We start from the raw sequence: 15,369 nt of genomic DNA on the forward strand, positions 1-15,369 counted from the left end.
AAAACTACCAAAAACCACGAGTCCTGAATCGAAGAATATCTAAGGAAATACTAAGAATTACAGAAACTGTTCGGAATATAAATCTATTATTTTCCAAGTAAGAAACACTAAACTACATTTGTTGACCAACGATACCTTTTTGATAATTTCGATATTTCATTGCCTTCTAATGGAGAGTCAAAAAAAACAAAGCGAAACGAGTAAAATTAATAATTGATGATCAAACATACGGAATAAGTTCACGTTCTTCCGATTCTAATTCAACTGGTTCTGCACTTGCTTTAATGGACTCCATAGCAGTACAATAAGCAACAACACGTTTTTGTGAATGTGTTTTATGTACGCCGCGTTGAAACACCGATTTATCATCTTCATCATTATTAGTATTATGATCACTTGGTGTTTTTGTTTCATCATCAACACCGGATGTGAAATGAGCATGACGCGTAGGCAATTGTGAACCGTTTGGAGAAGATGGTGATGTTTTATTACTACTTTCATTGACAGTACCTAAAAGTCCACCACTACCCACACCGTTTGATGGCGAAGAAGATTGATTAGTATTATTCTCATTACTCTTATTAGAAATATGAGATATTAATCCGTTGGATTTCATTTTTGGGATTGAATTCGGAGATAAGTCAGACGATTCATCACCTATTTATAGTAAAGAATATATATATATACTGAGATTAAACCGTATCAGTATTTGTGCACAAAATAGTTTAAACCACTTGAAACTCAAGGGTATTGTCAATACATTTTAGGAAATGTATTGAACATAAACAAAGAAATCTATTGCATGGTACAATATTCACATATTACTTGTATTTATTTATCTACTCGAGATGTAACACTATTAAATTTAGGTGTGAATTATTCTCAGAATATTCAATACATCAATTCCAGGGTTAAAGTAGATACACCAAATTGAATACTATGTAATAAATGAATGCGCTAAAAACATGAAAATACATCCCAGGTTTGCCAAAACAGTGAGTTGAACTTCTGAAAAGGAGGTCACAAATGCTCAATCGTATGAAGGCTATTCAAGCGAGAGACAAAAAGAGAGTGGATGCCTTCCAACATTTACCGTTGCCGGGAACTCAAGAAAACCCCTTGAAAAAGCGAAAAAAGTTCTGAAAACGCTGAGAGGCATCTTAGTCGATTAGCATTTAACAGAAGTTTTGTCTGAAACTTTTAGAAAGTGCAAATTCATATGTCGCATTTATGATTGGATGATTATCTATACCGCTACTATGTTTAGCAGCGTTCCGGAATTTCGCGGAAGCCCAAGGCCATCTATAATGCTATAAATACCCTAGATTTTCTATACATGAAAGAACCTTTGCATTAAAGATAATTTTGAACAAATTGAGCGATAAGTGTCGCTAATTGAATTCATGTTCCTCTAGCTGTGATCATCATCATCATCATCTCTGTACGAATCATTTTAGATTATTCAGACATTTCAATGGTTGATGTGATTTTTAATTTTTGGTTACCAGCAACGAGACTCACCAGTTTATCAATTGTGTTAATTTGCTGAAATAATTTGAATGCATTTCTAATATACATGTTACAACTGAAAAATAACTACTGTAACTTTACACATGGAAAGTGAAGGAAAACATTTATGTTCAATGAAGGCGTTTGTTTATATTGAAATTAATGAGGATCTGGATTTTGAATAGTTAAATGAATAACACTTTTGTCACCGGTTAATCAATAAGTAATAACTGAATGAACACAATTTACAAATATTGTAAGATTAAACTGATTTACTGGGTTATTTACTTCTTAACATCTTCTGTTTCATTTTTAGTGTGTGTGTGTGTGAATAGGTCTTTTGTTTCGGAATTAACTTGATTAATCTTTATTCTTTGTGACAATACATGGTCTATTCAAGACAGGTGTTATTTGAATTTTCATTTTATATAAGAAAGGGATATTACAAATATATTACTTATTTATATGCATTAAAGAGTTTTTTTTTCCATATTTCGTACCTTTTCTCTTGCGTTCAAGTTGCTGTGTAAATCTAGTTTGGGGGTTACTAAAAAATTTACGAAACAGAATCTAGCTTCCAATTGTAAATAATTACATGCAGTTTGTCCCCCCTTTATGAATTTGTATAAAGCCAAAACAACAATTAAGGCAGAAAAATAGGAATTCACTATGTTTCGTGGTTTCTCATCAGCTGCTTACGACCATATATGTATTAAGGTGTAACGTTGAGGTATGATATAATTCGGTTTAAATTACATTTAACTTGATAATACTGACCTATATCTCTTCACCAATTATATATTTTGCCTTGATGTAACATCCTACAATCATATATTTACCAGTTATTAACTAACGATATATGAAATACCGTACAATCAAGCGATGAAAAGAAAATTTAAAATAAAAGAATGTACAAAACATCGAAAGTGCACATGAAAATACAGTCTACAATAAATGATTTTCTTTATCTTCTATCAACGATAAACGGATATTCGATTGTCAAAAACAGTAAATGTTATCTTAGTTACTCTCTTATTACAAGACAAATTTACACAAAACCGAATGACTGGATGTATAACAACAAACAAACATATGTGAATAGTTTAGTTTGCAGAGGTTTCAATTATCCTCTTGTTGATAGTCTTGACTGAATTTTTATCAATTTTAGTTGACACGTACCTAAACTGTGCGAAGTGATATAGCTATTTTTGTCACAAATTTTATAAAATACATGAAAATCTTAAGAATCAAATTGAATTCATACAAGTCGAACTGGCCAGTGGCTATCTGGACTCAGTAGATCAGTGAATAATGCTTCGAGCATTTGGAGCGAAAGGCATTGTTACTGAGTTCGATTCCCAGTATAAATATTAATACTGCAATGAAGATATGACCGAAATATGTGTCCTGGATCCTACTGCAATTCAAATTCCATCTATTCTATGGAACATGTGGAAATACATCTTGTTCATATAGGGAAATACAATAAACTATATTATGTAAAATGAAAATTCAAATAACACCTGCTTGAATAAACCATGTATTTTCACAAAGAATAAAGATTAATCAAGTTAATTCCGAAACAAAAGACCTATTCACACACACACACTAAAACTGAAACAGAAGATGTTAAGAAGTAAATAACCCAGTAAATCAGTTTAATCTTACAATATTTGTAAATTGTGTTCATTCAGTTATTACTTATTGATTAACCGGTGACAAAAGTGTTATTAAATTAATTATTCAAAATCAGATCCTTAATTAATTTCAATAAAACGCCTTCATTGAACATAAATGTTTTCCTTCACTTTCCATGTGTAAAGTTACAGTAGTTATTTTTCAACATGGCATCAGTGTTTGAAGTCACTAACTTCTAGCCTGAGCCATGTTGGCAGATGCAGACTACCTGGTTGGGGTCCGCGTGACCATCGTAACCAATGGTTGGAGACTCTAGGTGACATGGCTCAGAATCGATCACAATGGCGTAGGTGTATACACTCTTTATCTTCCCTTAAACTATGAGATTAAAATTGCTTCATATCTCTCTTCCTTCCTGTACTATATCCTTATATACAACCTTTCTTTATATACTACCACCACTAAATTAATTACTTCTATGAATCCGGTGTTCATCTTGTTGTGCTAACGAGGTATGGCAACTTGGACCGATGCATATATGTGCCTGGTCCTACGTTGTAGCTGACTGACTGACTGAGTTATTTTTCAGTTGTAACATGTATATTAGAAATGCATTCAAATTATTTCAGCAAATTAACACAATTGATAAACTGGTGAGTCTCGTTGCTGGTAACCAAAAATTAAAAATCACATCAACCATTGAAATGTCTGAAAAATCTAAAATGATTCGTACAGAGATGATGATTACAGATGGAAGAACATGAATTCAATTAGCAACACCTATTGCTATAGATTATATAATTCAGCGACCAGACCACAAAGTCATTTCGAGATACAGTGAGTAGCATTCAATTTATGCAGCTCAAATGGTAGGAAATAAGTGTTTGATCGGAGCAGGATATTCATTCATTTAAATGCGATCCATATATTATTGTAAAGCGGAACATTCCATTGAAAAATTTTGAATTCATATGCCAACATAATTATCACCTACATTTACTCATTGCATAGGATAATGCATAAAATGTTCAATTAACTGAAAATTTTTATAGTAAAGTAAACAATAAACACTTACCACGTTGATTTACAGTAGTTTGTTTTTCAGATGCCTGTTTACGAGCGAGCTAAATGATGTGGAAGTAAAAACAAGAGAAAATTGGAAAGAATTTATACATAAACATGTAGTCAGAATTTTGTGGTTAAAAAGTAATGATAATAAACTATTTACAATCAGTAGCTCAGTGGATAAACTCATTGAGTGTCTGAAATGAGAAATACTGAAATCGGCGAACATTAGTGGGAAGTCAGTTGAATAATCATGAACCGCGTTGCTCTTAAAATCCTCACACTATCGTGGTATTTTTAGACTACTGAATAGGAAAATAATGGTCAATATTTTTATCTTCAGTCAATCTTCGTGGATAACCATGATCACAATTCAATATCGTTTAGTTAACGTCAGTTCATGGTGAAAATAACAGGATTGAACAAATCTCTAAAAACAGATTAACTGCAAAAGCCATCGCCTCAGCAAATAACGCAAAAAGACACAAGATTCCAGTCACAGTGTGAACATTAATAATTGGATGAGGGTACATCTAACTAACGAAACCTGAACAAAACAGAACGCCAGTCCTGGAATTCATGGTTAATCATTGTCAAACTTTAACGAAAACTAAGTAACAATAGCTCAGTATGCAGAGGCGCCGTTAAAGGTTGAACGATTGCCGCCCTTAACGATAAAAACAGGACAATACAAATCTCGATAGTGTAATAAGAGAACGAAGATTATCAGAACTATATGATATATTAGCGCAATACATTTCGAACAATCTGATCAAACATATACTTGTTAAGGACATTTATATATAAAAATAAAAGGTCAACTAGACTGGAAATGGAGGGTAAGAATAGACAAGGATAATAATAATAACAAAACTAACGTGAAAAAAATTGAAACATAATCACTCTAAATAATAAGCTAATATTACCAGGGTAGGTTTAAGGTGAGAGAAAACTTTTTTTGAATACACAAAAAGAAGCAAACGACCCGATAACAGTAAAGGATAAACATCCATCATCCTCTAATGCCAAACATATAATCGAAACAGGTCGAAAGATTGATCTTAAATCAGCTTTTGTGGTGTCGTATAAAAGTGTACAAGGGCGAATACTAAGGTTTATTGAAGCCTTAGCCATACGAAAATCAAGTGTGATCAGCTTTCAAATTGTTTTCAAACTACTTTTATTATTATTATCCTTATCTATTCTTACCCCCTATTTCCAGTCTAGTTGACATTTTATTTTTATAAATAAATGTTCTTAACAAGTATATGTGTGATCAGATTGTTCGAAAGGCATTGCGCTAATATACCACATAGTTCTGATTATCTTCATCTTCTTATTACACTATCGAAATTTATCAAAGGGACTAATTGCTTTAAATTTCTTAAAAGAAGACTCCCTGCACAATATAAATCGTTACAGTTACTACTACTATTAATAGTAATGATAATGACAGGGATACATCCGGCTGAGTTCCAAAATAGAATGAAATCCGAGTCCTGGATTCGATCATTAGCCCCTTGATATAGTAATGAACCTTTAAAGACTGTATCATAAAACTTTTGATGTGAATAGGATTTAACAGTTGATTAATGATCATTGTGAAAGGATAATTAAACTTAACATTTTTATTCATGTTTTTTTCTCACTTAACAAATAACACCAGAGAAATGTTGCACATAAACAGTTGAAAAGTATATATATAATACGTATCTCGATACAGAACGGTTATTGACCTGGTAACAGAAAGGTGGAACGCGGTCGGGGAGGTGGAACGCAAATAATTAGAAATAAGTCCCGTGTAAAAACAGACACAAGAGGAACAGATTTTAACAAGATTTTTAGAATAACATAGTTTCTCATCAACTGCAAGTGTGGCCTAAATTTACATTCATAAGATTATTCTAAAACATTATACCATAATTAATGAAGTGTAATTCGAAACAATGTAACCGTGAAGATTAATTAGTATTTATGCGCTGAATATACAGTTACAAAAAGAAAGGGGTGAAGTTATGAATAATACTAATAATAATGATAAAGATGATAATGAATAAAACGAACTATTAAACAACAGTGTGACATTGATCGGTTCATGATCTCAATTAAAACTCAACAATTTTTAAAACCCCATGCTGATAATTATCATGTAATCACTAACGACTAGCCTCCAGAATTAATTCCCGGAGTTCTAGTGAGAAACAGTGACCAGTGAAGTTCAACAGTATCGGGTATGAGGCAGTTATCCATCGAAGACAATGTAAGATGGTGGCGCAATACCGTGGACTGGTTGAAGTTAGACATTAACACTGTTCGATGCCGGCTCAGTTGTCTAGAGGCTAAGACAGAGGGTCGTAGGCTCGAATCCCGTGTGCGGGATCGTGGATGTGCACTGACGAGGAGTTCCATACTAGGACAAAACGGTCATCTAGTGCATGATCTCAATTAAAACGAGAGATAACCAAGCCATGTAGTTGGCATAAAGTTCAAGCCAGCGTCGTAAGTGAACGTCAATGGGATTTTTTTTTAATATATTAAAGAGGTTATGTATACCACAATTTCATTCTGTACAAAGAGTCTGACGGTAACCGTTTCTGCGAAGTGGAATAAAAGTGGTGCTCGCTGCTTGCTAATTATTTTAAATACCCTTATGATGCTGACGTTATTTTCAACCACAACGTTAGCTTGAATATTTGGGTGGACACTCATTTACAAACAATTTCTTATTATTCAGTGTCTCTTTAATATCATTTATAACTTCACTCCACTCTTTTTATGACTTTGTCTTCAACATAAAAACAGTGATCAATTTTAATTATTACGTTAAATATGTTATTTCCTCTTGTTATTTCTCATGTTTCAAATTAAACTTCATTGATTATAGCAAAACGTTTTAGGATAATATTACAAATATATATTTAGGCCATTTTTAGCTAATGGGCAGCCCTGAAATACAATGGATTCGTGTTATTCTACAAATCTTGTTCTCCTCGTTTTAATTGAATCTAACAAGAGATCAGGATGTAGGAAATAATAATATTTCATTTCAGAATGAATTAACCAAGTGAAAATAATTAATTTGAGATGTCAAAATTATCTAATAATCAATGTTGTGTTTATCGTGAATGGTCAGTCAGTTACAACGTAGAACCTGATACTTATGTACATCAGTCCAAGTTGCCATACAACGCTAGCACAGAAAGATGAAATTGTTAAGCCAAATCTCAGAATACTAGAGGTAGTGACAGTATTAGGAGTAATAGAAAAGACTAGGCATCAAAGATAAGATTCGAGAAGAAAATATAAAATTAGTGAAATAGAAACAAAAGTTAAGAGGAATTCAGAATCCCAGGAAGCGGGAGAAAACAAAGAATGGATACACGTGCATCATTGCAACCGATTTTGAGCCGTGTCAAGGTCTCTACCCATTGGTTACGTTGATCACGTGGACCCCAACCAGGTAGTCTATACCAACTAACATGGCTAAGTCCAATTTTCAATAATTTCATGGACTGATGCCATATCTTGGTTTGGCCGCTCCTAGCTTCTTTCTAGCCTACTCCTACAACAGGAAACCGTCCGTCAAGGTAGGCGGTGGCTAGGTATTCGTAACACATGTCCCGACCGCCTCAGTTGATGAACATTTACTACGTCATCAATCGATTTGTCATCCTTACCTAGTACCCTATTTTTAACCCAGGCATTGGTTGCTTTGTGGGCGGGCAATGCTTCAAAGACATATATATGGTTGAATACCAGTAACCTACGAATATTATCCATTTTTGATGGCCATGTTTTGGATCCATAAAGTAGGACAAAGAGAACTGGTGCGCAGTAAACTCGTCCCTTCATTGACAGATGGATGTCTCGCGTACGCCACAAGTGACGCATGTTGACAAAAACCAATTAAGCCTTTTGAATGCGTGCCAAGACTTTGTCAGACACCAGACCATTATCGCTAACGACAAGTCTTATTCATGAACGCAATATATATATCATGTGTACAATAAACCCCTAGTACTTCAAAAATACCATTACCAACTATGAAAAGGGTAAGATTATCGGAGTCCTAAAAGCTACCTGTTTATAAAGTATGAAACAAATAATGAGTAAAATTACGCGTCAGTCCACCCCATCCCCTTCATAGTACACTAAAATGTACTTAGAAGGGAGTTAAAACATTTTTTGTAGTAATTGATTAAAATGCTCTACTATTATTATTTTATAGTAACGGAAAAAATGATTTCATTTTTCGTCACATCCTTCTATCAATTTATCTGATCTGACCAAATCAATAAAAATAGAACTAAGCACCAATCAGAGAAAGACAATTATAAATCTTGGTATGATAACATCAACAAGAAAAAGGAAATGAGGAAAGAGGAATGAAAAAGAAATGAAAACCGAAATGAAGTAAGTAAAATAAACATAGACTTTGAACGGCGTAAACCGACTAAATTGATTGAAACAAATAATTAATATTTGTAAACTAACATAAAAGAAGTATGCCTTGAACTGTGATTTATTACATGAAGGAACTTATTTTCTACAAATAATGCAAATAATGTGAATAATATGTATATATTTATTACCTTAAAATAAGTCTGTATGTTGGTTGGTTATTTGATGCGTATATATATATGGATGATGAGAAAAAAAAACCTAGAATTAACCCCATTCTAAATTTTAATGATGACCCGGTGTATTTATTCAAGTAATTATGTCACATGTTATGAAATTTGATAAAGACAATTGGCAAATTTTTATAGTTGAAATCTTGAGTCAATTGAAGCTAGACCACCATGGAAAACCCGGAAGCACTGGTCGGCCGTTTCGTCCTATTGTGGGACTCCTCAGCAGTGCACATCCACGATCCCGCACTCGCGAGACTCGAACCCAGGACCTGCCAGTCTCGCGCCAGAGCACTTAACCAATAGACCGATTGACTCATGATTTCAACTATGAAAATACTAAATTCTCCACAAAACCCCTTCTGATCTATAATCATATGCTCACTAGTGACTGGCTTCAAGAGATATTTCCTTGAGTTCTAGTGGGAAGCAGTGACCAGTGGAGTTCTACCAAGTCTGTTGTAGAGATATCAACTCACTGAAGACAATTGGTGAACGGTTGCTCAAAATCGTGGATTGGTTGAAGTAAGACATTAACACCGGTTCAGTGATCTATCGGTTAAGTGCTCCGGCGCGAGACTGGCAGGTCCTGGGTTCGAATCTCGCGAGTGCGGGATCGTGGATGCGCACTGCTGAGGAGTCCTACAATAGGACGAAACGGCCGTCCAGTTCTTTCAGGGTTTCCATGGTGGTCTAGCTTCAATTGACTCATGATTTCAACTATGAAAATACTAAATTGGCAAATTGTCGGAAAATTTCATTATCAACAGCTGATTTGTTGAATTCATGTTAAAGAGATAGAAATTTCAATTTGAATAAGCAAATAGTCAATTCATATGGAATTGTTTCGATTATGAAAAGGTTAAAATACAACTCAATAATTGTGATATCTGCCGTATTCATTAAACTGAATGTATATAATAATATATCAAGCTTTTCATAGTGAACTAACCGGAATATATTAGGATTTGTTGAGCAAATATGACGTGTAAGTCATTAGTTAAACCACAAAATTACAGATATTTTCACAGAAAGGCAGCAAAAAGTATAGTAGACATAACTGAACGAGAAAGAATTGGATACCTAGCAAAATAAATATGTGGGTCAATCAGACATATTATATGCCAGTTCAAGGTCGAATGATAAGAGCACGATGTTGGCCGAGATTTCGCTCAGCTTTCGAGGGATACAGATATACTCTATTGGTTGAAATTCAGTCCAATTATCCGAGGAACATACATCCATATTTATAAATGAGCTTTTTTACATATTTCTATTCACTTAGCCAATAAAGCCTATTATTCCGTTTAGTGTTTTTCCATTCTATCAGCAAGTTAAGCTCGAGTATAGGATTTGTGTATAACAATTTCAGAGTCAGGCGACTGCGTAACATAATAAAAACCAAGTGGGATCATTTGAAGTTTTCAAATATGAATTCCGGTTGTTTACATCGTATCACTATTTTGAGACATAATTCTGTCTCGAATCCAAGTGGAACCAGCCTAGCATCTTAATTTCTAAACTTAAGCTCAACATGAATAGTGTTCAATCGACTCACTACACTGAAATCCTTTGATCATATTCATGATCTTTCAATGTTAAAATCACGGATTGATCATAACCAAACAACTATTGAAAGCCAAGTAGCAATGGATAGCTATTTCGTTCTGGTATGAAAACACTCCGTAGGGGTGCGCATCCATGATCTCATTGTCGATTGAACATCAAACCTTCAGGTCTTGCAGTGAGCATTCAGTCTTTACACCACTGAACCGGTATCCAGTAGTTTATTTTTAGGAGTTGTAAATAGTGAAAAATAAAAATTTGAAACTGTGGATAATAATGACTATAGAATAATAATTATGATATACATGGGATAACATACAAACTTAACAATGTTACGAAGTTTTGTAAATGGGTACAAAAATATTAGAAATGGGTGAAGGTCAGTAGAAGTAAAATTCAGTAAACCAGGAAAATAATACAGTAAATATTCTTATTCTTTATAAAAAATTAAAGAAGCATCTCACTAACTCGTTCACGTTTAGCTTGATCCAAATTGTGTATACCTAATAGAAGGGAGTAGTCCATAATTCGAAAAGATTTGAGCACCTTCAATTGGAAGAGAGAAAAAAGGTATGATAAATCGTAACAGAAATAAACTCAATCAAAAGCAAAAAAACTTGTAAAAAGGACATTTTTATGAGGTCGATTCTATAAAAAATTGTTATAAACTGATTCTTCAGATGGGTCAAGATTTCCGGAGTAAAAAATCAATTTGAGAAAAAACCTACAAAACGTGATTGACTAACTGATTTCAATTGTCCTAAAATTTTGTACTGATTTGATGGAATAATGTTAATAAAATTTTCCTACTGAGATCATGAACCAACCAATGATAGACCACCATTGCAAATCTGGAAGTATTAAACGGCCGTTTCGTCCCAGTATGGAACTTCTCATCAGTGCACATCCACGATTCGAGCCTACGACCCTCTGTCGCGCGCGAACGCTTAGCCTCTAGACAACTGAGCCGGCATCCAATGGTGTTAATGTCTACCTTCAACTAATCCCCGGTTTCGAGCAATTATCTTCCATTGCTTTCACACCCGAAACAGTTGAACACCACTGGTCGCAGCTCCTCATTAGAACACTGAAAGTTTCGTTTCAGAGTTAGTAACTAGTAAGTATATGATAATGGACATAAACATTAATATTTTTATTCATATAATGTCACACCAATTTTTGTACATTACGTCACAATGGGTAAATGATAACTAATGAAGCAGTATTCAGTTAATCATTATAGTATGAATATAAATAATTTATGTAAGCAGCTTTGAACCATACAATCACAGTATGAGAACTGAAATGGAAGTACTTAGGTGTTGATGACAAAATAACTAGAGAAGAGGTTCAAAGCAAAGGACCTTTCAATTGAAAATTGAATGATGTGATCATTAAACTACCACTCTATAAACAATAAATTGTAATACAAACCATCTAGACTAATAGAGTAATGAAATTTATTCAGTATGTTTTCCACTGATATTCAATTACATTTACATTTACAGTAGAAATTACGAATCAATGAAAAGAACACGTATATGTGAAAGTATTCGTGTAACCATTGAACTGTTTTAATAAAAACTCCGACTTTCATTGAAGGTAGTTTTCATTAGGAGATAAAGTCACCCCGGGAACAATTGGAAATCAGGAATCATTGAACAACTGCATATTGACTTCCAAGTTCGCCAGATTTTGCAGTACGCATGACTAACTGACTCTGTCCGAATAGCATGCGGTACTGAGTTGGGAGAAATTTTGAAAGCTAATTGAGAGTTAACACATACATTAGCTGAATTTGTGGAATTATCTTTACTGGCGTACGTAAAATCATAGTAGATCCAAAAAAACCATTCCCCGTGTGATTTTTTAACTGCTATCAATTGAGGATCACAGTTACTATTTGAATACACAATAGTCTATGCAGAACTATCTATCTTTAGAAATATCTATTAAATTATACATGTTTTTGATGGTTTGGTTCTATGAGATGAATGATTTAATCATGAATCATTGTTCTTCTATACAGCATCATCAACACAAACCTCAGGTACAAGTGAAGCATTTTAATCTTCCCACATATGAGTGACAGCTTGTCCTGTCAACTTTGATTTTGACTGGTTATTGTCGACCTTTAACGTGTCATTGTCTTCATCTTTAGCTTGACTGACTCTTCCTCTGATAAAAAAGGGAACTCAAACATCATTTACAAAATAAACTGTTTCGACTGCGAGAAACACAATATCACACAAAGTGGGTGCTCTCTTCTTTATCATCTGCACAAACACCAACTAGTTGTTAAACGCTATGATGTATCTTCACTTATAGCAATCCACGTGGACAGTTGTGGATACATGTTCGACCGAAAAAGTGTTGAAATTTCGGATACGGGAAATACAAAGAAGACCAGGGAATCTTTGGAAGCCTGGCATTCAGGTCAATCCGTAGTCAATAAACATAAAGAAATCGATCTAATTCATCAATCAACTAGAAAAATCATAAGCGAATATAGGATCAAGAATTAATCAGAATAAAGATGAAGACAATGACACGTTAAAGGTCGACAATAACCAGTCAAAATCAAGGTCGACAGGACAAGCTGTCACTCATATGTGGAAGGATTAAAATGCTTCACTTGTACCTGAGGTTTGTGCTGATGATGTTGAATAGAAGAACAATGAAAGATTCATGATTCAACCATTCAGCTCAAAGCATACAATACAATATTAATTACATTTAGATGTCACGCATAACACCTGAAGATGCTTGGAATTAGGATTTTAATTCACTACGATGCTTCAGATTATTAATTATTTGAAAAACATTGATTGGGAGGATCCGAGTGAAAAATGATAAGGAGTAATATGTAACCAGTACAACAAGAACAGAATACAAAATCTTGTAAACTTCCTAAATAATTACATCATTTAAAAAAATAATTTGGTGGAAAAGGTTTAATGACTTACGAGACAATCTCTCTCTATCGTTTTGAGGAGAGCATCATAAGTTTCTGCCTCTAACCAGATTCCATCTGGATGATTCTCACTAATAAAGAATAAATTTTAAAAAAATTCAAAGATATTAATTTTTATAGATACAGGCAAACGGAGAATATAACATTGTGGTTATTCTGTAGTAAAATAACTCATACCCCAACACGTACCTTAATACAACTTGAAAAAAAGAAGGATTTAAACAACTTACATCGATGGTATCTAGAATCAAATAACATTTATAAACTATAAAACTAAACTGAGGTACACACTGTACAGGATTATGTACAATGATGTATTTTGACTATTTACATACATATTTCGAAATGTATGTATGCATCTAGATATGTTACTACATTTGGTTCAATAAATAGTAAACTGATGTGATGATGCAAAAGTTTGATTGTATCATTCATTTAGAAATGAGAAGAGACTTATATGTCTCTTATCAAACCGTTGCTATTACGTTAAATTTATACTTTCCCAATAAGCCCTTAATATAATCCACGTTGGCTAATATGGATGACATGCTATTCCTAATAACTTACATCCGATTGAATGAGGTTTGTTTTAAGTAATGCAGAAACGAGTTCAATAGATGAGTGAAATTACAAATAACTACTGAAGTGCTTACGACACTTGGTATTAGTCAGTTATAGATTCTGACACAAATGTGCGCTAGACCAAGTTGCCAGACAACTTTAGAGAAATCAAACGAAATTAACAAGATGAATAGTAAAGAAGCTAAAATAATACGATAGCAATGAAAATGTGAAAGACCAAACATTAAGAAATACGGTAAGAAAAGACAGAATGAAAACGCATAAATAATTGAAGAGTGGGACTGAAGATCAAGAAGAAAATACAGAGTAAATGCAACTGAGCCGTTGAGGATGATTCTGAGCCATGCCATCCAACGTCTCCAACCATCGATCGTGGTTACCACACTAACCCTGACCTGATAATCTGCTTCTACTAACAGTCAATGACATTACAGACTGATCCCAAGTCTTGGTTCAACCGCCTCTAGCTTTATTACAACCTAATGCCATACGAGTAAAACATCGCTCATCGAGGTACGTAGTGATTAAGCAAGCGTAATACACTTTTCTGATAATAATATGGAGGAAAGAAGTTGCCTAACAACTAGCACTTCAAGATGTATACATTATTACTACTAAATATAAATGCAGTGTCTATATTATCGTGTATAAGGTGTTTATCATTAAAACAAAAACTTGATGTTTATATTTTACGGGTAAGTATCTGCGTGAACGTGTATTATAATAATAATAATAATAATAATTAATATTATAAATGTGTATGACTGAATCAACGAAAACTATTTCCAACTAAAATCAGTCAAAATAGTTTTTAGATCAGTCCTACTCTATTTTGTTTTAAGCGTAAATAGAATTTTGTTACAATCCGAAATTGATGGTAAAAAAAATCTACTTCGAAAATGGACATAAAAATTTATCTTGTTCAACATTCAAGTTAACCAATTCATGCTCAAATCATTCAATCAATCCACAGTAACTAAAAGCGACTTGATCAGTCTGTGTTGATAGTGAAGTGGTGGTTGAATGATTAAAATCACTTGGCTTTCAAACAAAATACACCATAGATCGTAACGCTACACCATTTACGTTCGTTTGTGTAACCCCATAGAATAACTAGCCCTCACACAGAAAGAAAACATGTAGCTCAAAGTCGAGTAAATAAACCCATAGTTCGTTAATGAGTTACTTCACCGATAGTTATTAAAGTTATTATTTATTTATTTATTTGAACACATAAATATTGGTACGAGGGGGCACCAGATACATATGCGCCACACAGTACGCGGAATTCAGTTGAAACCATTTAGCAACAGATTGTTAGAGAAGAGGTAAGTAGAGCTACTACAATTACCACCGTTAAGGTCGCTTCTCGGTTTTTAATGGTTGTCTAGCTACAGTAGATTA

The 15,369-nt window shown here is 33.7% G+C and overlaps 1 protein-coding gene across 1 annotated transcript in view; it reads right to left on the reverse strand.

Annotated features, from left to right (window-relative positions):
- Positions 1 to 208: 208 nt before the first annotated feature.
- The window catches only part of Smp_124970 (phosphatidylinositol-4-phosphate 5-kinase type I, putative), a gene marked incomplete at its 5' end in the record, with an annotated part of 29,131 nt that continues 13,970 nt past the window's right edge, over positions 209 to 15,369 (reverse strand). Inside the window, 4 exons of the mRNA XM_018798542.1 lie at positions 209 to 657; positions 4,223 to 4,271; positions 10,878 to 10,955; positions 13,376 to 13,454. Coding sequence (XP_018646672.1) covers positions 221 to 657; positions 4,223 to 4,271; positions 10,878 to 10,955; positions 13,376 to 13,454 — 643 coding nt within the window. The 3' untranslated portion in view covers positions 209 to 220. The remainder of the gene's footprint in view (positions 658 to 4,222; positions 4,272 to 10,877; positions 10,956 to 13,375; positions 13,455 to 15,369) is intronic.

This window comes from Schistosoma mansoni (genome assembly GCF_000237925.1).
Source record: "Schistosoma mansoni, WGS project CABG00000000 data, supercontig 0151, strain Puerto Rico, whole genome shotgun sequence".
Taxonomy (NCBI): domain Eukaryota; kingdom Metazoa; phylum Platyhelminthes; class Trematoda; order Strigeidida; family Schistosomatidae; genus Schistosoma; species Schistosoma mansoni.